This window comes from Sceloporus occidentalis, unplaced genomic scaffold, assembly GCF_023333645.1.
Source record: "Sceloporus occidentalis isolate IW3139 unplaced genomic scaffold, rSceOcc1.0.p SCAF_25, whole genome shotgun sequence".
In the NCBI taxonomy this organism is placed as follows: Eukaryota; Metazoa; Chordata; class Lepidosauria; order Squamata; family Phrynosomatidae; genus Sceloporus; species Sceloporus occidentalis.
In genome coordinates, this window is record NW_028317005.1 from 7,153,964 (window position 1) to 7,178,173 (window position 24,210).

Here is a 24,210-nt window from a genome sequence, read left to right on the forward strand (position 1 = left end):
CGTAATAAAACCCCTCATGCCAGACCGGCAGGGTTATTATGTCCGTTGCCTGTTCCAGATCAGCCATGGCAACACATAGCCATGGATTTTGTCACGGACCTGCCTCCTTCTCAAGGCCATATGACTATTTTAGTAGTGGTTGATTTATTCAGCAAGCAAGCACATTTTATCGCTCTAGCTAAACTTCCATCTGCCAGTACATTAGCGGACACCTTCATGAGAGAGATCATAAGACTACATGGAGTTCCGCAAATCATCATTTCGGACAGAGGGTCACAATTCATCTCGAAATTCTGGAGAGCGATGTGTAAACTTATGGGAATCGAGTTGCATTTTTCATCATCCCATCATCCTCAATCTAATGGGCAAGCTGAGAGAACTAATCAAGTACTTAAGCAATATCTTAGAATGTACGTCCGATTGGTCGACACTTTTGCATCTTGCGGAATGGTCCTACAACTGCTCTTATCATGAAGCACTACAGATGTCCCCATTCAAGGCGGTTCACGGTTATGAACCAGCACTCTGGCCTGAAGAAACCAGTTCTACGGGGGTACCTGCAGCTGAAGCTCAATTTCAAGTTTTACGTGACCATTGGGCACTTATTTCGGAACAGTTGAAGCAGATTAAGATTTTGCAGAAGAAAACCGCTAAGTCTCGATCCAAAGGGCCAGTGCTCAACCCAGGAGACTATGTGTGGCTTTCCACGAAATATCTTCACCTCCAGCAAGCCGCCCGAACCTTAGGACCTAAATATATTGGTCCATATAAAATTAAAACAAAAATTAATCAAGTTACTTATTCGCTGGTTCTGCCTAAAACACTGCGCATTAATAATGCGTTTCATATTTCTTTATTAAAACCAGTAATTAGAAATCAATTTTCCCCCACGGTTCGTACTCCTGATCCGGTAATAGTCCAAGGTGAAGAAGAATATGAAGTACAAACCATCTTAGACTCTAAAAAGAAACAGGGGAGACTGCAATACTTTATTAGATGGAAGGGATACGGTCCTGAGGAGAGTTCCTGGGTCCCGTCCTCTGATGTCCATGCTCCAGCCAAGATTCGTGCCTTTCATAGGAAATTCCCCCAGAAACCGGCTCCTAATCGCCAGGATGGCACTTGTAGACAGGGGGGTACTGTTACCTTGCAGGCGGTTCCGGCAGTTCCAGCGTTGCCGCGAGCAGGGGAGCCGAGTCCGCGCATGCGCGAACGGCTATCTCATGAATATTTATGCCGCGTCTTAAAGGGGTACTTATCTCTTTTCCTCCTCCCCCTAATTTAGGGGGTAGGAGGATCCTGAGCTAGAGGACTATTTAAACCTTCAGTCTGCATGTACCCCTTGCCTGTGATAGTGCCTTTATTGCCTTCACTAGCGTTCCAGAACCTTATTTGCCTTTTCGTTGCCTGAACTTTGCTTGAACCTGACCATCCGTTGTTTGCTGCCTGCCCCGACCTCTGCTCGTGACCCCTACTATCCGTTGTTTGCTGCCTGTCCTGACCTCTGCTTGTGACCCCGACTATCCGATTGCCAGCTCCTAGTACCATCTGGTTGTTCCTGCACTGCTCGTCATCTCCACTTGGGGGCGCCTTTCCTTGTACTGCAGCGTGGATCCACAGCCTGAACCACCGTTAGTGACAGTATATTAACCTTTGGCTATGTAATTCACAATAATGGCACATGTTACAGTTATGACTCCTGCCATTACCAGTAGCATACAAGATGAGGAAATAAAGTTTATTCTACTTTTTTTATTACCCATAATTTTGTATGAAGCCTTTTCTTTTGTAACTCTTCTGTAAAAGTTTTGTTTATAAAAGTTTGTTTATAAAAGTAATATTTTCAGGAAGGTAGCTTTCGGCTCAGTTGGATTTATATGCAACACCTTTAAAGTTGCCAAAACATGTGATAAATGGAGCAGATGACAAATTAAATTAAGGTAATCAAAATAAGCCGTCATGAAAAATATCTGACATCTTGTTAGAGTATCCTATTCCAGCTTGGAAGCAAAGCACATTTGTAATCATATCCATCAAACTTTATTTACTTGTAGAAATAAAATACCAGTGGTTGAGAACAGAGCGTTTTTTTCCATGTGCCTTGCAGACCGCCCTTGTAATTGTTATCTGCCCTTTAGTCACTTGTTAGAGTCAGTGCCTTAAATAGACTGTATGAGAACAGCAATTTGGACTGTATCCCACATAAAAATGGTTGTGCTTTACCTAAATATAAAGATGTGGGAAAAGCACTATATCCCAAGGGGATGAACATTATCCTCATTGTCAGAACTAGACCAGGGATCATCTGAACACAGAAAATAAGTTATATCTGGCTGAGGTCCACCACATGATTCCTTCAATAAAAATGTACTGGTGACAAGCAACTCCACTGGGAGAGAAGGGTTGGTAGATATTCCCATGGTATCCATTACAGTAGTTTACATCCCAACATTTACATCTGGTAAGGGAAATCAAAACACAATTGTTTCTTCCACGAAAACATAGACACAAGAGAGTTACCTTAACAAGCGCACGCAAGAATATGCATCTTTACAAGCCAAGCTACACCGACATCCCAAATCCTAAAACTGGAGGGCAGAAGTCCAATGAAACATCTACAAGAGTAAAAAGGACGAATGCTACACCCAAAGCCTGTTTTCCGCTTCGATGCTGGACAAAGACACAATTTGGGAACATGGAGCAGAAACGCCTGGAATGGTTTGCCAGTGTTCATGGCATGTCACTGAAGGACACAGTGAAGAATCAAACCGGGATGGTTTACAGGTAGATATTTTACTGTAAGCTAGAAAGAAAGGGACCAGATTTGATGGTCCCATGCAATCTGTGGAATGCTCTTTATATTATATGTTATTACAATGTATGTGTGTGTTTTTTCCAAACATTTCACATATTTTTAACAGTTACAGTAATATTGGATCTATAACAAAATAAATAAGCTATTCTAGTTTTTTTTTATATTGGTTGTCAAGCAGCCAAAGGGTTTAAAAATAATGTTGCGAGGATTCCAGTCGTCTGAAGCTCTCCTATGATGCATGTTTTCCTAGAAAAGTTTGTGCCTTTTAATTTCTAATTCATTGCTCTTGTCTATCATAAAGTATAGTACTCTGAGCTATAATGTATTTTAAATGGAATTCATTTCACTTTACCAAATCTGTTTTAATGTAATTAATGTACTAATGCTATCACTTATTAAAGAGTTTGGTTTTATTACACCATGTGACTGTGTTATGTTTTATCAGTCACTATGGGTTGAATTGATAAAAAAAAAACTATTATTAAATTAATCGTGACATGCTGACCCTTGCGTGGGGGCCATGGATGTCTAGGAATGTATTCACTACAATGAATCTTTGGCACCTCTGCTGATAATGGTAGTAAATTGTCAAGCACTAGAAGTTTGGAGACAAAAGCCTCAGAAACAGTGTTGAGTGTACAGTGTAATATATAGGACCAAAAAAAGGACTGATGCCAGATTGCCGTACAATAAAGTACGGTGACCTTTCCCTGTCCATTTGGTGAAAATGCTCATGATTTCATCCTGAAGTTGTAGGCCCATTAAAAGCCAACAGGAAGTGAGAAGACAGCAGACAATGTCTGGAAGAGTTCTTTTTGTTTGTGTCACATACTATGGACACGAACAGTAACAGTGTGTGCACACCCTAGAGATCTCTGGAAGTTTACACATAAAAATATAACAGAAATGTCCATTCTTTCCTCTAAACACTCTAAGAGAATCCTTAAACCATGGAAGGAGTGAGACGTTGCAGCTTTTCCCTAATGTAAGTGTATTTCTTTTTTTAACCTTGAACAATACATACAGTATAAAAAGAATTACAAAATACTTCTTTATGCATTGTTTGTTTAGGGGGCTCCCTGGGACACTGGAGTTTTTATCCACACTCCATATATAAAGTTTGCTCTGCAGTGTCCTGGTATCTATATGTGCCCCATGCGTATAATGCAGGTCCTGTAGGCAAATATTTCTGTAGGTGCTGCGAGTTGTGTATGTTTTCTCTTTGTATGTGTACATATGTTTGACTGTTTCGAGTTCTGAGTCTGTGAGTTCTTGTATCAGTTATCAGGAAGTAAGCACTCATAACAAGTGAATGGCTAGGTATTTAGTTTTACTTATGATTAATGTTTCTGACATTAAAGGTTATGGACTAACTTTACAAATACATATAATCTTCCCTACATTAACACTGTATTACTTGTTATGCATTCGACTTTCAAGAGAACAAATGTTCATCCCGCTGCAGGGATGTCTGTGGATTGAAACCAGCACCCTGCCGAATTGACTCTGACACCCCTGTTATAGAGTTAAAAAAAAAAAAAATATATATATATATATATATACATACATACAAAAATTAGGTCTTTATTCTTATAAAATAAAAACCTTTTATTAAAATAAGTTGAACAATTCATCGAGGTTTCGAGTCACCTGTAGACCTGTCAGGCACGACGGGGACCACATATCTCGACACGGGGTCCGCCACCCCGGAACGTAGTTCCCGTCGGCCAGCCTCCTGACAGCGGGGTCGCACGGCCCCAAGACCATGCGACACGACGAATCCTGGGTCCCTCATCGCAGGAACTGCCGAGCAGGAGTACTACTCATGCCTGCGAGTCTCCTGGTGATGCCGCGGCACTGCCACGTGGCGGGCCGCAACCCTGACCTCGCAGTCTGCGCGCACAACATGCCTCGCATGAGCTCCCGACGAGGAGGGGGCGTGGCTTAACCCTGGAAGGTGTGGCCACCCTCTGGGTAGGACACCAGAGGGAAGGAGGTGAGGTGGAGTCTTCCATTTCCACCTCCTCTCAGGTGGTTCAGGGGGAAGGGGATCAGGTGATAGGGGGTGGAGTACACAAGCACTGCCCCTATATAAACCCCACAGACCTCTCTCCCAGTGCTTCTTAGTTAAGCTGTGTACCATGAAGTTCAACTCTAGCTACCTAGCTCTCTGTGACTACTTCCCTGTTTTGCACTGATTCCTGGTTTTTGACCTTTGGCTTTGTTACTCGATATTGCTGCCTGCTACCTGCCTTGACCTCTGGACCATGACCCCAACTATTCTCTTGGATTTGCCCTGGTATTCCATCATTGCTGGACATTGTGTGGTGGCACCTGCGCTACGCTCCACTCCCCCCAACCTGACAAGTCCCTTTGTCATCTTGACCCGAAACATTGATGAATTGTTCGATTCTGTTGTAATAAAAAGTTTTTTATTTTATAGGAAAAAAAGACTTTGTTATTTGGACTGAGTGCAAGTGGATTGGACTATATTATATATATATATATATATATATATATATATATATATATATATATAAAACCCACTGAGATACTGCAGATCAAGATCAAGACATGAAGTAGTGCAAATTAACCCCAACCCTTATGGTACTGCTTATATTCTAGTTCTATGTTTGAAAAACATTGCTGAGAAAAATACACATAGCTTAGTTAATTTTTGATAAGTCCTTTGCATTCTGAACTCTGGGTAACTTAACATTAATACACAATGATGATGTAAAAGGAAGTATCACTAAAATTGATATTAATTATTAATTAATTAATAAATCTGACATTGATTAGACATCAGTCCACACACAGAAAAATGATCAGTTGCATGCTGAGCATCCACATGAAGAACCTTTCTTTGTGACAATTCCAAAATCCCTGTTATCCTCATATCACCACACTGGGTGATAAAAATATTTTAGCAACAGCTGCAGTGCTGAGATCCCTTCCCCCCATTTATGTTAATTTTGCAGAATAAAGTTTGCCTTTGCATGTACATTAACCATTGCACAGTATGATCAGGCAACACTGGAAAGTTAATATGTGGCAAAAAAACTGACCATTGATGGTATAAATGTGTTTATACAACAATCTTTTATACTGTATATATGTAAAATACATGTACTTCTTTACGGTAGTTGTTGTGATTAACCACACTTTAGCACTTGCCTCATTTGGATTTTTACTTGGATTTCCCTTGCATAAAACACACTTCATATATCATACTTCTTTGGCCACACATACTTTTTCTAATTTTAAGTTGCACTTGATTGTTCCACATTTCCCTTATTCCTTCATTAATATATAAGCATAGGCATAAAGCTTTCCTGAATCCAAGACAAGACCAAGACTATAAAAAATGTGTTTCGATATTCTTTTACATGCTTCAAACAATTACATATACTATATCAATTTAAACAAAACTACTAATTTTACTTTACATCTAAAGAGGTCCCCTCTGTGGTTATGAAAGCTTATGCGACTTTACTTTACTTATGCGAAGATTTCCACTTCAACTTGACCACAATTTCTTTTGGGCTACTACAGCCATATCCATTTTTGTTCTTATCACATTTCCATATGGGATGCTTTCTTTGACCTACAAACAATTTTTGCAAAGTCTAAGACTTTAAAAATCTGCATAAGTAGGAGAAGTATCCATTAGTAAAAATGCTAATAGGAGATATTATAAGAAGAGTTTTTAATTAGAATGTATAACAACTCTACTGGCACAAAAAATGCTCCACTTTTTATCATGTAGCTAATTAAAGATGTGTGTGTGCAGGTCTCAGTAGCCAACAAATTAATGAAAATGTTTTAATGTGTTGGCCAAATGAATTTACTTTTAAGATTCAGGAAATTATAAATCAGATGGCATATTATTTCAATGCTCCATCTCACCTTAAATTACTTATTACATAGAGGGTGAATGAGGGATGTCAGCTCATGAAAGTGTTAATTTAATTTTAACATGCACACTTAAACACATTCATTCTAATGCACACATACATTAACACACATACTACTCGCCCTTACCTTATCCCACACATTTATTTATTGTTGCTTGCACACTGTGCTCATGATTGCACTATTACTGTGGCAACATTGTAACACGTGACCCTCATTGTGCTCCTACCTCCGTTAGGCCCAGGGACCAGTCGCCTCCACTGCCATCACCAGCCCCATTTACCCTTCACTTGACCCTCAGAGGTGGGGGTTCTTTGACAACGGTTGTCAAAAAAAAAATCAGGAATGACCTGAGTTGCTGAGCCAGCAGGATGGACCAGTCATGAGCACTGCTGTAACAAACGCAATGCCTTTTCCCTTTAAAAATGTAGTGGGTGATAGGCACCACAAAGGAGATTAATCTATTGGGGATTGTTTATCCAGAATAAACAAATCTTAGGAGAGACCTTCACATAAACCACATTCCAGGAGGAAGGCAAATGAAGTAGTAGAAGTTAATTAAACCGTTCTTGTAATGGAGTGTGATAATGGCGATAAAAAGTCAATTTTTACCATACATCATACAGCCACTAATGACTCAATCTTATCGATTCCATAGAAAAGCCCTGCGGTAATATCATATTTAGGAGACTCTTAGAGGTACCAAAAGCCAGAGATCATTGCTTGTATACCACATTCTATGTGTAAAGAGAGATAGATAGATAGATAGATAGATAGATAGATAGATAGATAGATAGATAGATAGATAGATAGATAGATAATTACTCTTTTCATATAAAATAGCATATAAGTATCACTCATATGTTATACCACCTTTACAGTGACAGGGCCAGATATATAAATCGGGGGCACACAGGTTATATCTCCCCATTATTCTTAATAACACAATAATAGGTATTTTGGTTCCTTTAATACTTTCACCACTTGTCAGATGAATGCACAACTGTACACAAATTATTATTGCGAAATCCAAAGCGCATCCACATATGTTGATATACACACATTTTTCCAAAATACGGGATCAGCAATAAAAATCTGACGTGCAAGAGGACTGACTATACTCTGCAACCCTTCTGAATAGCATGATTTATGAGAACGCTCCAAAATGTACATATATTCCCTTGGCTTCATGATAGGTGATGACCCAGTTTTTGTAGAGACAAGTATCAGTTGAAAGACATCACCATCCTTCCATGAGCGCTACACCTCACATCAGAATGCATGGGACATCAGTGATGTCATATGGGCTTTGTAGCATGAAAGCAGGAAACAGTGGTGGATTGAACACAGAAATTCCAGGTGTCCAGCCCGGAGACACAATTTGTTTGGGAGAGCAGGGCTATTGTTAGGTAGGTGAGGGGTTATGACGTAGATGATATTTGGGAGAAATGACAGCAAGATTCTCTTTCTTTAGAAAATCCCTTATAATATACAAGAGACTGACCTGACAACAAATATCTTCTGTTATATAATTCTATAGTGACTCCACAGGGGGTTAACTGAAAGGCAGTAGTTCTTCTCAAAGAGAAGTGGTGTAGGGTATGTATCTAAGCTATATCCATAAAATTTCTCTAAACAAAGCCTATGATTAGGTGCTACCTTGCCAAGCTTTCGGGAGCTGGTCTGATCCCAACTCCCAGCATACTGTACTAGGAATACATTTAGCTGTGGGTACAAAAGCCAGCTGGCTAGCAAGAGAAAATAGCTTAGCTCTTGCCAAAAGGTTTCAGCATTGATTCATCTTCTCATGGTCATGGATGAGAGCTGTTCACCCTGTCTGCTTTCTCTCTATTGTCATATTTAAGGATGGGATACCTGACAACTCTAGTTACATTGCCCTTTAACAGAAGGACTTGACTTGACACCAAATAGTTCTCACTACTATAAGAGGGATCAGGCATGAGCCCTCCTATTCACAAGCTCATTTTAAGCAATTTTGTAACCCCCCTCCTTCAAACTGGTGAACATTTAATTTTAAAGCAAATCTGCTACAAAGTGGTAAAGATTCCATTGGTTGCTACTTTTGCCACTTTGCCGCAGAATTGAACCCTATTGTGTCATATGTTTGTTCTTGTAGGAGATGATGTATCTACTATGCATAAAAATTGTATAAAATATTTACATAATAATACTTTGTTTTCTTGCTTCAATGGACAATTGGTATATATATATATATTTATATATATATATATGCATTTCCTGTTATGTTATATAGCAAACTATATAGGTTATTTTTGTTTTCTTTATTATGGTTTGCATATAAATAAAATTTCTTTGTAAAATATATGGTGTTCTTCTTTGGATAATTTACCTATGCATACAACATGTATACACTGTGCAATATGACTATTCATTATTATTTTTGTTAGCATAACATGAGAAATATAATTGTTATTATATGTCTTATATGAGTTTATTTTTCATTTGAAACACTTTTTATGATCACCACTTGCTTTTCCTCACTAGCTCCAGACAGTTTTCACAAACCTTTGCCCTTTTGGCTCTTACTTGCCCTGATGCTTTCTATGATGCTTTGTGCACATCTTTCATACACATGAATGCCGAGTTCTGCAGATAAGATTAAGCACCATCACAAGAAAGTAATATATGGTTTTTCCCTTGCTTACAGTGACCTGTTTGCTATTATTTTACTGCTATGTTGTCACTTTTTTGCCCTACACTGATGAAGGCGCTAGTACAAAGCCCAAATGTTGTTTATGGCAGTTACAACCAAGTCCCTGTACCACATTAAGGAATACAAATGTATGTATGTATGTATGTATGTATGTATGTGTTCAACCAGTTTCTAACACCATAATAGAAACTTTGAGTCATAATCATTAAAAAGTCTTTATAGACTGGGTTCTTAGTGCCAAAGGATATTCAGTCCTGTAGTATAATAAAAACCAGCAGGGGGAGCTCTATATTTATCTATTTACTTAAAGATCTGTTGGATCGCCAGCGTGTGACTTATTTCTAAACAACCTCATTTCTTTTAATTCATAGTTTCCCATTGTAGATAGCGTAAACGAATTCTAAACTCTAGCTGACATCAATTAAAATCAAAATGCATTTAAAAAAAAAAAAAAGAAGGGAAGAGCTGGCAAGGGGAATATTGGGGTGATTTGTAAGAGCTGAGCTCATCTGATTTAAAATTTTTGGGCTACTAGCTGAAACATTTCTGACTTATAGATATTGTACATCCAGCCAACAGGAGATGTAGTATAAGGATTTAAGGTGGAATTTTCACAAACGGGATCATTTTTGCCCCGCACCTTTTATGGGGTTTTAAATGTATATTTTTTAATGTAAGTGTGTTTTGGAGAGCACATATGCAGCTTTTTCTCTACTTTATGTGTTTTGGGCTGCTTTGCTACTGACATTCCACTATGGTCTTTAAATTAAACCATATCTAATGGAACCAATTTTTAAGCACTATTCATTACTAAATCATTCAATATATTCCTATTACTTTAGCATCCTTCATATTGTAGGAGAGGTCTATACCACACTATATAATCCTACACTGATAATGCGTTCACTCTCGTGCTAACACCTGTATTGCAACTCATATTCCCTTTAAAACAAGGCATGTCTTCCAAACATTTGCAATGCCCCTCACAAAGTATTTTAGGGAAATGGGTTACTGATAGAACAAAGGCACATTTTCTTCACACTTTCATCATGCCTTAAGCATACTGAATAGTTAACCACCAATAAAATATACCAAGTTAAACAGTGAAATGCTTTGAAGCACAGAGATGTCAGATAAAAAAAGGGGAACTGAATGATTTTATACATATAATCATTTGGAAATACTGGTCGGTTTAATATGGAAATGGGTAAATTTGCTATTCCCATCATGGAAATTAGATGTGATATTTAAACTGCTTTCATGTTAGGATACATGCCCATAGTTAGAGGAGGAGAAATAGAATTATACAGCAGGGCAGAATTTATTCACTTACAGGCCAGTATTTAGTCTGAAAATATATAGGTATTTGTATACAAATACATAGTTAAAAACATTAAATAATCTATATCCTAGGTGACCAATGTTACAATTAAAGTAACCTACACTTAAAAGATAACATACTGCTCTATGAAGGAATACTAAAGAAAATATATCTGCATATTATATATCATGTTAGAGATCATAAGGACAACTGATGAGAACTGGGAGCTCATTTGTGGTCCAAAATTCTTAAAACAGGGCCAGTTTGAGTTTAACTAGACCACTGGCAGAGGCAGCAGCGCAGTGGGGTCATGTAATATGTGCAAGCAGCCAATAGGAAAGGCTCTGGGCAAGGCTGTGTGGCTGTCAAGGTATGGGAGTGAGAAGTTGTGAGGTGTGATGATAGAGTGAGGGTATTTTAATGTGAGTGTATGTAAGTGTGTGTGTGCTACACTTCATGTTAGTGTGAAGCTGAGTGTGTGTGCTTGTGTGTGTGTATTAGTTACCACGAGGAAAGGGGCGATATTTGTGCTAATATTTGTCGGCCCTGACCCCTAGCTTGTTGGTCTGACAAACTCTGGCCCTCCATACCAACAAAGTTGGACAGCATAATATGTTTCATGTGGTATAATTCTCCCATGTTTTAAAACAAATATCTCCAAAAGAATAGTACTGATTTACAGACTAAAATTAACAAATTATAGGCAATTTAACAAATTAGTTACATCTGATGGTGTGAAGGCAACAGTTTCTCTATCAGTCTACAATACTGAAATTATCCCAAGTCAGCAATTCATCTACAGAAAATAATGGATTCTATGGTTGCAGAGAAATGTTGATCCATGACCTTCCCTTGTGTTTAGTGATGGCGAGTAAGTAAGTTTAATTGAAACACTTTTCTTCTCTACAACCTGTAAATGATGACAATAGCCTTTTAACTCATTAATCTCTCTTTTAACTGATGCGTATTATGGAATATGAAGTAGTTGATATGGGCTGCATACTGGCAACATAAAGCTGAAAGGAGAAGTATGAAAGATAAATGAAATGTGGAGCTTGCCATCTCATTATTTCACAATAGCTATAATTCACTCTGGGAGTCAGCTTTTATATCAGTATATAATTGAATGACTAGCACCGGTGTCTTGATTTATTAAGCAATGTGTACGATTTCTGTTTATTTGCCGAGTTTGTAACAATCTCCAAAAACTTTTTCGATAGTATTCATATATATAAGGGGAGGGGGCAACTGTATATCAGGTTGCGGCAATGGCAGAAGAAAATGAGACCTGTAAATATTCTGCACATTTAGCTACAAACTTAGCCACACAGCACATTTAGGCTTGGAACTATGGTAAACACACTATCAGTAAAATGAACGCAAAGAATGTATTTGTTTGTGTCTAAAGTGTGTGATCTCAGTTGTTAAGGTTTCTTCATGGTTCATGGTTTTATCATTCTGAGGGTTGTCACCAACAAGGTCTGCTTATTCCGGAAATATTCTCTGATAGCATCAAAATGGTATTAGTCTGTGGATACTACTGTAACTTTCTGGTACACAGTTGCTAGTAACAAAAATTAAAGAGGAGTCCAGTCAATAACTCAAATGCCACTAATAACTTTGTCCCGAAGCAGGGATCCAGGTAATATATATGTGGTGGAAGCCTGTTAAGCACATAATCCATGCCTGTAGGACCCCTCTGTAGCTTTGGGCTGTGGGGCAATTGATCTTTTTTACCCAGCGCCCTGGCAGTAGGTGGTAAAACTAGAAAACTTTTTTCATTTGGTATTTTACTTGAGAAATGTTTTCAGAAGACAGATGTTCTGTTAATAGAAAGTGATTTCTGCTTCTCTTGAGCTCTGCAAAGCATTTATGTAGGTGTAGTACTAAGCTGTATAATGTAGTCATTGCAGTTACTAAGTAACTACAGCGCTGTAACTCAAAATAGTCTATATATAGCAAAATAACACACTTCTCAAAAAGCACATAATAAAGATGCATACCAGCACAATTTCTGATGTTTAGATCCAAGGTTGCATGGTCTACAATACAACTTAAGTAAGCACATCATAGTTAACCTTTTTTTCACTCTAACCTTTCCATGATTCCCTCCTGTTCCTTCTCCCTCTCCTACTAATCTCTTTAATTGCTCATGCATATTCATGGCAGGTGAGAATCAGAATGCCTAGATATAAAGTTTTGCAAATGCATGAAAATACCTATGCATTACAAAATGAAAGCAAAGTCCAGGACCAGACTTTCTTTTTGAGCCTGTCAGACTATTTTATAAAATAAATGGAAAGTGCCCTTTCCCTGGTTGTCATTAGGGAACATTTGGCTTATGGTATTTTTTTTAGCTTACATTTAACAATTTGGGTCATTGTGGTAGTTAATACAATTTTTCACTGCTATGAACATCTGGCATAAATCCGGTTAAAGTGGGTGTTAATTTACTAGGGGAAGCTTGGGAACTGAGCTCTGAGGTTTATCAGTTCTTTACAATAATGGGGACATGTGTTAAATCTGGAGGCAGGACACCCTGTGACCATACCTAGGAACTTCCCAGGGCAGGCCAATCAGATCTCCCTACTCTGTGGAAGTGGGACCAGTTGTGTAGGGGTCAGGGCTAGCCACAGGAGGAGGTGAGGCTATCGCCAGACAGGAGAGTAGGTGGGGCAGTATGAGGAAAAATGGGCCAAGAAAATGAAGAGGGTGAGATGGAGTGCTTGACCTGGAGACTGCGGGTCAAACCCAGAGATATGGTAAACCCAGGTATGCCTGTGTCCCATATCATTACAGATGTTGGAAGTTGACATGAGCAGCGTAACTGTAAATCCTCATTTTATTTAAATATGAAATTGCTTATTCGTCTTTCTCCCCATCTAAAATATGGGGGCTACAAACATAAATTGCTATCAATAGGTCATTTGAATGCAAAAGAAATGGATAGCACTTTATAGACTTCCAGGTACTGAAAAGCTTTATATTTTTGAGTTCATATGAGGTTTCACTTATCTAGCCTCCAGTGTTACCTATAAAGTGATTTTTACTAGCACTGAGAAGAAGAGCCAGTCAATAGCAGAACAAAAGCTGCAGCTGTAAAAGGCTTTTTCTTTTATAAATAAAGTGAGAAACCCTACAAGAAACCCTACAGTGCTGTATTTTACACAATAAAAATGGTGGGCTTTACTTTCCTGCTGAAACGCTGAAAAGCGAGGCTGCTTACACATTTTGCGAGTAGTCAAAAAGAAAGCTGAGGTAAGGTAGAGAGGTGCAAGATGGAAGGAGTATGTATGTATGTCAGAATGAGAATGTATATATGTTAACATGGATGTGTATGTTATGAATTATGGAAAAAATAATAACACTGTAACACATACTTTAAATGGTAGCAAAAACTACTAAGAAGAAGGATTTAAGAATAATTGTAGACAACAGACTAAGCAACGATGTGCAATGCCAGTCAGCAGCTGCAAAGGCCAATAAGATATTGGCATGTATAAAATTGGGTATTGATTCACAGGAGGAGGATATCATTCTGAGCACTGGTCCTGAAAAAGAACATTATGGAAGTAGAAGAGGTGCAAAGAAAGGCTGCACAATTAATATAAGATCTTAGTTATGAAAAAGTTGCATCTAGAGGGGTTATTTTAACATTGTATGAATATGTGCAGGGCCAATAAAAAGACCTCTCCAGTGACCTGTTCATTAACAGATTTCATACACAACACAGGAAGGGATTATTTACAGTAAGGGCAATAAAGGTATGGGATTCATTGCCAAGAGAGGTGATGCTAGTAAATACAATGGTGCCTTCAAAAAGGATCTGGATATTTTATTTAGAAAATAATAGAATAAACATGAGGTTCTTGATCCAATAAGAAATCTGATTGCCTTTTGGTGTCACAAATGAATTTTGTTTTTTCTAAGCAGCAAAATCTGAAAAAGTTACATGTTTTGCCTTCTTTTGGATCAAAAGCAGGAAAGATAGGCAGGAGATTTGAACTTGATGGACTTAGGTTTTTTTTCAACCTAAATTAATATGTTACTATGTTTTTGTGCTAACATGTATGTGTATGTGTTTGGGTGTTAGCATGGATGTGTATGGGTAAGAGTTTGTGTTAGCATGAATGTGTAAATGTGTGAGCATGCATGTGCATATGTAAGAAGGACTATGTGTGTGTGTTAATGAGTAATGTATGAATAAGTGTATGTTAGTGTAAGTATGTGTATGCATGTGTACGTGTGTTAGCGTGTAAATGTGTGTACATATGTGTGCCAGTGCATATGTTGGGTATGGGGCAAGGGGCCGATGAGAAGGTGCCATCTCTCCCCTGATCACATGCAATAAATTTTTGCTCATTTAGTCTAGAGCAGGGGCGTCCAATGTGCAGCCCGCGGGCCAAATTTGCGGGCAGACCCTGTCCTGGTGTGTGTATGTTTGGGTGTCGGTGTGGCAGAGCCTGTCCTAGTGTGTGTGGGCATGGCAGAGCCTGTCCTGGTATGTGTTTGGGGGTCGGTGTGGGAGGGCCTGTCCTGGTGTGTGTGTGTGTGTGTGTGTGTGTGTGTGTTTGGGTGTCGGTGTGGCAGAGCCTGTCCTGGTGTGTATTTGGTCATCTGCTTACTGGCACTTTATTTACCGCAGGAATAAATAGAACTATTTAATTTTTACTTATCCGGAGATAAAACGCCCTCCTGAATTTGTAGTCACTTCAGAGGACAAAACTTTCTTGGCACAGAAAGCAGTGAGAGGAAAAGTAAAGGTTTAGTGTTATTTAATCTGTTTCAATCTGCATATTTTATTAAAAATGATTAGTGGTACTAAATTGTGGATTTTTTAGTGTACTGATTACTCCCAAACGCATCACATAAGATTCTATCTTGTATTATCTGCCGAGCACTGATGTCATCTTTATCCAGTACACATAGATGCGGATGAGTTAAGATTCTGTCTATTTTATTTATTTCCATAAAATGGGCACCAAAATCCTCAGCACCAGGCCCATGATGCTCTTAATCCGGCCCTGCCTCCAGTGTGCATCAGCCATCTTAAATCCAGCTTGTACCCACAGTGTGCGCCAGCCTTCTGCAGTTTTATTTGGCTAAACTTCAAATGGTTTCTGGACTGACTTTGTTTTACTGTTTAAGTAATTCAGTATTGATAGAATGACATATAAAAGTTTATCAAAAAACTGTCCACTGCTTTTTTCATTATCGCCAAATTAACCCTGTATTAATATGCATTATAAAGCTAAAAGGACATATTTTCTCACAGTGAAAAATGAGTGCGGCCCACGCACACACACATTTCTGGTGAAGTGGCCCACTGCAGAAAAAATTGGAAACCCATGGTCTATAGCATCATTAGATATTTACATTCAGTCAATTTTGGAATTGGAATTGGAAAATATTGGAATATACAGTTGGATTTAGTGATTTAGTAATAAGTATTTATGAGGAACACTTCACATATGATGAGATAGAAATGGTCTGTAACTGTTAAATTCTGCTTTAGTTAACTAGGAGCTCAATTGCTAATAATGCTAGATCCTGTCTCTTCACACAATGAAAGTCAGTAAATATACTTTGACACCACGTATAAGAGTTTTGCAATGCTTGCTTGTTTGATAATGTCCAAGGAGCTTGTGTTATACTTTCAGCTCTGCAAATAGAAAAATACCCTCAAGCACATTTCTCATATTGTGAAAATTGCTGACCGCACCGTAAATTATAATCACTAAAATAGAAAATCTGATACAGGCATATCCTGTAAGCTTCGTTTTAAACTTTTATGTGTATTCTAGGCGCAGAATTGAATTTCAATTATGACAGACCCTTAATGTTTTACCTTGTGTAAACCCTTTAAGTTAGATCTGTCTTTGTGTATGCACATTTTCAAGTTTATTTAATGATGTGTAAATATGTACTACATACAAACCCCATTGTTTTGGATCTTGACTGCATTTAAGTGTTAGCTGTCCTGCGGTGTTTGACGGATCCTGGTTCTATCCATTGGCTTATCCTGATTATGCTTCTGTTCTACTGGTCCTTGGCTGTGATAACCAATGCTAGCCAGTGTTGTCTGTAAGCTAATGGGTTCACTCAGTGAAACTTTCTGTCTGGCCTGTGTCCTGATGTAGCCTATTGCCCTCTTGATGTGTTTTTAGGCTCTTGCCATGTTACCATACCTGGGAAGTCTCTGGGTTTGCCTGGAGCACTGCTTCACCGGGTCTCTGGCTCACTACGGGGAAACTCTGGGTTGCAGGAGCTACGTTGTGGCATGCGCCACTCCCCGCCCACTTCCACTCCCAACAATGCAGTGGGACCGCCCACCGACATCAGCAGGGCCTACTTACTGCACCACTCAAGGGGGGCTCAGGGTACCCTGAGTCAGAAAGTTACCAGGTATGCAGTTTATTTCCTGGCTGTCTGCTGTGTCTAGGCAGTTCAACTACAGTGTCCTTTCCATGCCTTGAATAACTAAGTCTAGTGGTCTAATTTTCACTAGACCTAGATGGGCACGCATCTTGCTCTTCTGCCTTTTTTCTTCGGTCTTCATTTTTTCTTAGCTTGCTGCTCCAAAAATTCTTCGTCCACCATGGACAACAGCACATGGCTTCCTGGTAAATGTCTGCGAAAGGGCGGGGCCTCCAGACACACCCTCTCCCCGATTGGCAGAACTGGGAGAGGCTGTCCCTGTGGCTTTGCCCTTTTGCGGAAGTCCACAAAGAGACCAGAATAATACACGTGGTTGTATGGTGTAAAGCTTGTAACCAGAATGTATCCATATGATAAATAAATGACACTGAAACAAATTTGTGGATAAACAAAGGCCGTGGTTTAGCTTATAACCAATTCATTTACAGAATAACCAATCCGAAAAACCTTTACATCAACAACTTGCAACTGAATATCAAATAAACAGAACAAACTCTTGGCCCAAACCACAGAGTTATAAATAATCAAATCAAAGCCAACTGCCCCAAAAGCCGGTCGGCCTTACACCTAACAATAAAAACCCCCAACTGCCACAAATGGATATTTAAAAGCAGTGGCGACTCTAGAAACAATATATAGGGGGGCACACAAGATATCACATTCAAACTGGGGGGGCATTCATAATTTCCAAAAATAATGTGCTATGGAATTATACTTTTGTTATTGGGCTAAAATAATAACTTGATCATTCAACATGGGAAGCCTGAAGCCACAATTGAGTGCAACTAATCCTTGAAATAAATATTATAACACAATAAATAACTTTTCCACTAAATGATTTCAGGGCCTTGAACGTTTTGTCCCCTGAAGTCACTACAACTTCAGGAGGGCATTTTATCTCTGGATAAATATAAATTAAATAATTCCTACTGTAAGTTAAGTGCCAGGAACAGATGACCAAACACACACACCAACACAGGCTCTGTCACACCGACACCCAGACACACACACCAGGACAGGCTCTGTCACACCAACACCCAGACACACACACCAGGACAGGCTCTGCCACACCGACACCCAGACACACACACCAGGACAGGCTCTGCCACACCGACAACCAAAAACACACACACACATCAGGACAGGCTCTGCCACACCCACATCCAAACACACACACACACCAGGACAGGCTCTGACACACTGACACCCAGACACACACACCAACACAGGCTCTGTCACACCAACACTCAGACACACACACCAACACAGGCTCTGTCACACCAACACTCAGACACACACATACCAGGACAGGCTCTGCGACACCGACAACCAAACATACACACACACACCAGGACAGGCTCTGCCACACAGACACCCACACACATCAGGACAGGCTCTGCCACACCCACATCCAAAAAGACACACACACCAGGACAGGCTCTGCCACACAGACACCCACACACATCAGGACAGGCTTTGCCACATCCAAACACACACACACACACCAGGACAGGCTCTGCCACACAGACACCCACACACACCAGGACAGGCTCTGCCACACTGACAACTGAACACACACATCAGGGCAGGCTCTTCCACACCCACATCCAAACACACACACACACACAGACAGGCTCTGACACACTGACACCCAAACACACACCCTAGGACAGGCTCTGCCACACTGACAACTAAACACACACCAGGACAGGCTCTGCCACACCAACACCTATACACACACACCCGAGGACAGGCTCTGCTACACTGATAACCAAAAACACACAAACAGCAGGACACAATCCACGTCACAGACGTCTGCATTGTCGTTTATACCCCCCTTAGTGTTTTTGCCCCTGCTGCCCATATATATTAATATTAGCCCCAGTTGCCGATAGCAGGTATAGATCAACACATTAACACACAAACCAAGCTTTGCATGGATAGATCAACTGAAATTCACCTGTGATCTCAGCACTGACGATATATATCAAATAAACAGAATCAGACATACAAATCCTGTATTTGCAGGTATACAATAATAATATATGAAACGTAGCATCGCAGGTATAGATCAAATAAATACATGGAAACAGCATTGCAGGTATTAATCAACTGAATAAGACATACAAACACTGTATTTGCAGGTATACATAAATAATGTATGGAAATATATAGATATGGATCTACAGAATAACGCAAAAACCCAGCTTTGCAGGTAAAGATCAATTGGAATTCACATAAAAACACGGCATTAAAAGGTATATTTAAAACCCCCTAAATTACATTCATAGATCACAGGTTGCGCACCCCAAAGCCGGCCCTGCCGTCCACACTGCCCACACAGCAATCACACTCCTATCATACCCAGGCAACCAGTAAATGCTGGTACCTAGGCATGATGGGACTGTGCTTGCTGTGATTGCTGTTAGCAATCACACTCCTATCATGCCAAGTCAGCCAGTACATGCTGGTACAGGATGGCTGTAAGTGATGTGCAGACCCCATACTGCTGGCAGCACCCATAGACAAGGGGGGCAGCTAGCTAGGTTTCAGCATGTACTGGCTGACTTGGCATGATAGGAGTGTGATTGCTAACAGCAATCACAGTCCCATCATGCCCAGGTTTCAGCATTTACTGGTTGGATGTGTAAGTGCTGGAACCTAGGCATGATGGGACTTTGATTGCTGTTAGCAATCACACTCCTATCATGCCAAGTCAGCCAGTACATGCTGAAACCTAGCTAGCTGCCCCCCTTGTCTATGGGTGCTGCCAGCAGTATGGGGTCTGCACATCACTTACAGCCATCCTGTACCAGCATGTACTGGCTGACTTGGCATGATAGGAGTGTGATTGCTAACAGCAATCAAAGTCCCATCATGCCTAGGTTCTAGCACTTACACATCCAACCAGTAAATGCTGAAACCTGGGCATGATGGGACTGTGATTGCTGTTAGCAATCACACTCCTATCATGCCAAGTCAGCCAGTACATGCTGGTACAGGATGGCTGTAAGTGATGTGCAGACCCCATACTGCTGGCAGCATCCATAGACAAGGGGGGCAGCTAGCTAGGTTTCAGCATGTACTGGCTGACTTGGCATGATAGGAGTTTGATTGCTAACAGCAATCAAAGTCCCATCATGCCTAGGTTCCAGCACTTACACATCCAACCAGTAAATGCTGAAACCTAGGGATGATGGGACTGTGATTGCTGTTAGCAATCACACTCCTATCATGCCAAGTCAGCCAGTACATGCTGGTACAGGATGGCTGTAAGTGATGTGCAGACCCCATACTGCTGGCAGCACCCATAGACAAGGGGGGCAGCTAGCTAGGTTTCAGCATGTACTGGCTGACTTGGCATGATAGGAGTGTGATTGCTAACAGCAATCACAGTCCCATCATGCCTAGGTTCCAGCACTTACACATCCATGCTATCACACACTTCATTCACAGATTCATTCCCTCAATCATACATTCTCATTCAAACTCCCTCCCCACCCCCTTACCTGCACTGCAGCTCCTTGATGCCGCTCACAGACTTCAGCAGAGGGCGCGGCCTCCCTCTGTGTTCTCTGGTAAAGCACAGAGGAAGCGGGACTGGAGCAGAGTCATGTGATGTCACGTGAACTCTGCTAGGTTCCGCTTCCTCTTTGCAGTACAGAAGACCCTCCCACAGGTAAGTAGCCGGGCTCGAGGTGCGGCCCGCGTAAGATCGGTTGCCTTGGCTGCCGATCTTACTCGGGCCGCACCCTCTCTCTCCTCGGCGTTTAAAAATAAATTAAAAAAAAGAAAGAAAGACGGGATCCAAATTTAGCAGGGGGGCAACAGGGGGGGCAAAGATTAACCTAGGGGGGGCAATTGCCCCCCCTTGCCCCCCTGTAGCGACGCCACTGTTTAAAAGCCATTTGTGGCCCCTTCCATAAAAACCACGGCCTTGTCCACCATACTTTGCAAATCAGCATTAAAAATATCACAACCAATCGAAGATAAATGTATGCCATCGTTCCTATAGAGGCCTTCACAGCCCCCTTCCAAATCAACATGTCTAAAACTGAGACCTCCTTCCATTACCATGAATTTTTCAATAGATCTATTTAATTTTCTCCTTACCCTTTCTAAAGCTTTAAAATCCTGACGTTGAAGCCAAATTAAACATGGAACAATCTCGGACCACACAAACGTTGTGCCCGAAAAAATATCGTTTAGCTGCATCACGATATCCTTAAAGTCCCTCAACAATTGAACAGATTTAACTTTCCCCAAATCGTTCCCCCAACAATGAAGAATCATAACATCTGGCCATGGAAAAACCTGAATAAAACTTAATACATTAACCTTTAACCCCTTCAATCCCAGGGATTTTTGGTACCTCAAAGCCCAGAGCAAAATTTTGACATTTTGGGGTATGTCGGTTTAGCGATGATTCTCTTTTCCTGTGAATAGTGTACCCATATAAACTATATATTGTTTTTTCAAGGAGAGATAGAGCTATCGTTTGATACCATAGGTGGATGATTAGCTGAAAATTTAGAATGAGAAATTTAGTAAAAACTAGCGAAGATTAGAAAATTAAGCAATTTTTTTTTTTACATTTTCCCTCTGAATCCTCACAAAATTAGGTAAAGTGATGCATTCAGGTTTATTAATTCAGGTGTCCTGATTTCAGAAATACCTAATTTATATAGATTTTCCAGACTTTCCCTGCACCAGGGAGCATACTATCAGGTGTACAATTTTGTATAATTTTTATGCCTATGGCTTAACGGGTTTGGGGGTTGTGAACGGGGGCAGAAGGGTTATACTGGCTAGATGTTATGCTAGGGCAATGGGAAGTAAGGTTTTTTTAATAATTTTTTTATTATCTTTTTTTATATATTTTTTTTTATTTTTTTTTATTTTAATTTTTAAAAAATTTTTTCTATTTTTTATATATTATTTTTACACAGAAATGGTTAGAGGTCCTCCTAGGGACCTCCTGAACATGCCAGTGATGTCACAATGACATCACAGCTCACATTATAATTTTTTTTTGTATTATATATATTATTATTTTAATGATTTATTTAATATTATTTTTTAAATGAATTAACTTTTTTTTTTTTCTGCTTTTCTCTTTCAGGACGGGAGGGGGAGTGAGAGAGATGGTTTCTCACTCCCCTCCCCGCGATCCCCCTGCACCGATCACACTGTGATCTCTATGCAGGTCCTCACAGACCTGCATAGAGATCGCAGCGTCTCTGTGCCTCATCGGAGGGCAGGATATCCCCGCAGGGTCCTCCGATGTCCTCCGATGACCTTCCGGGTTACGTCAGCAGTGACGTAACCCGGAAGGGAATGCCCGATCGCGCGTTTGCAACTGCGCTATCGCGCGATCGGGCAGTTTCAACCGTAACAGTTTACCGGCTTTCATGCCGGAAGCTGTTACGGGAGATCGGGCAGCAGAAAGCCGGCGATGCCGGCTTCTGCTGCCAGGGGGGAGTCCAGGCTGTCAAACGACAGCCTGGTCTCCCGTGCAGCTGCAGGGATGTGTCCCTGACGCTGCACGAAGGGCTGGACGTACCGGGACGTCCATAGGGGTTTCTTTGTGGGCGTTTTTTGGACGTCCCGGTACGTCTTTAGGGGAATGAAGGGGTTAATTGAAAAATGCTTAAACCCCTTATACCTATCCAATAAATAACGATTTTTTCTGAGTTGAAACCGAGATTTTCTCCGTAACATCTCGCAACGGCTCTTCGATGCGCCCAGAAAATAAAAGAATGTCCTACTATCCAAACCACAGTTGGACGTTTACCTGTAAAGAAATTGATATTAACACAGCAGCATAAGTTACAATAAATGAGGTCTTATGTATAACTTAAAACGATCAGAGTCCCAACGACCCAACCTTTTAATAATAGAATTATCAAGACCCAGTAAAGCTGCTTCCGTTGCAGCACCAATTCGGAAGGAATGTGAAGAGATTTTTTCGGATCCCAAACCTAAGCTAATTAAACAGTTTCGTAAAACTTTTTAAAACTGAAACAGCGTCAAAGGTAAACCGGACATATGAATTAACCAGTTACCGGTGAAATCTGGCCTATTTTTATTAAAAAGCTCTGCTGCTTGAACCGGACAAACCGCACAATTTGATACTTTATCCAGTTTGACCCAACAACCCTTTACTGATTTATCTGTTTTTGACGATCTTAAATAAATCAATAACTTATCATCACAGAAGACATCTTCATGTCTAATACCAGAACTACCCTTCTTATTAGGTGCCACCAATTTGCTTACACGAAAGGCGCCCAAGAATGCTATAATAAATGCCTTTCTGAATAACAATGCTTCATACTCATCCCAGCAATTCCTATGTACAACCCCAACCAAACTTTGAAGTAAACTGAAAGAAATCATTTTTCGATTATCCAAATTCCTTTGATTCTTACTGAGACCTTTCAATATCTGTTTCGTTAAAAAATCTTTACCTATAGGTTGTTTGTCTGCTAACTTCATAAAGAAAGAAACACCCAAGAGATAGCAATCAATCCTACTACGTGAGAACCCGTTGTTGATTGACATTAACACAAACTCCAAAGTTCTTTCTATATTATTATCAAATTCATTTAACCTTCTTTTATGCATGAAATTAACCCATTCCTTCCAAGCCTTAGCATAGCTAACCCAAGTAGCTTTGGAGAGAGAAGTAATGACTTAACTCGGCGATGTTAAATGCCAAACATCCACCGGAACTTCTAAGCCCTCCTTGTCCGCCATCGGCACCAACTGCCTGAAAACCTTAAAATCAAATCGAGATAGGGCAATAACATTTTTAATCCCCTCAATATGCTTAGCTTTTAACCATATGTCATACTTCAGGCATAAAAACACCAAATGTCTAAGCAGGTTAATAGCCGGCATTGATTTAGCTCTCAGCGTATTGATTACCCATACTACACCCATGTTATCACAATTCAATATTATTCTTCTATTCGCCCAATTCTCGCCCCATAAATACACAGCTACCACCACCGGAAATAATTC

At 40.1% G+C, this 24,210-nt stretch overlaps 1 protein-coding gene across 3 annotated transcripts in view; it reads left to right on the plus strand.

Moving 5' to 3' along the window:
- LOC149300344 (voltage-gated potassium channel subunit beta-1-like) overlaps positions 1 to 24,210 on the plus strand; it is a 142,591-nt gene that overhangs the window by 24,127 nt on the left and 94,254 nt on the right. Inside the window, exon 1 of one of the 3 annotated variants that reach the window (XM_089485245.1) lies at positions 2,543 to 2,784. The exons of the other annotated variants lie outside the window; for them this stretch is intronic. Coding sequence (XP_089341371.1) covers positions 2,543 to 2,784 — 242 coding nt within the window. Of the gene's footprint in view, positions 1 to 2,542; positions 2,785 to 24,210 lie in introns of those variants that run through there. 3 annotated transcript variants of the gene reach the window in all.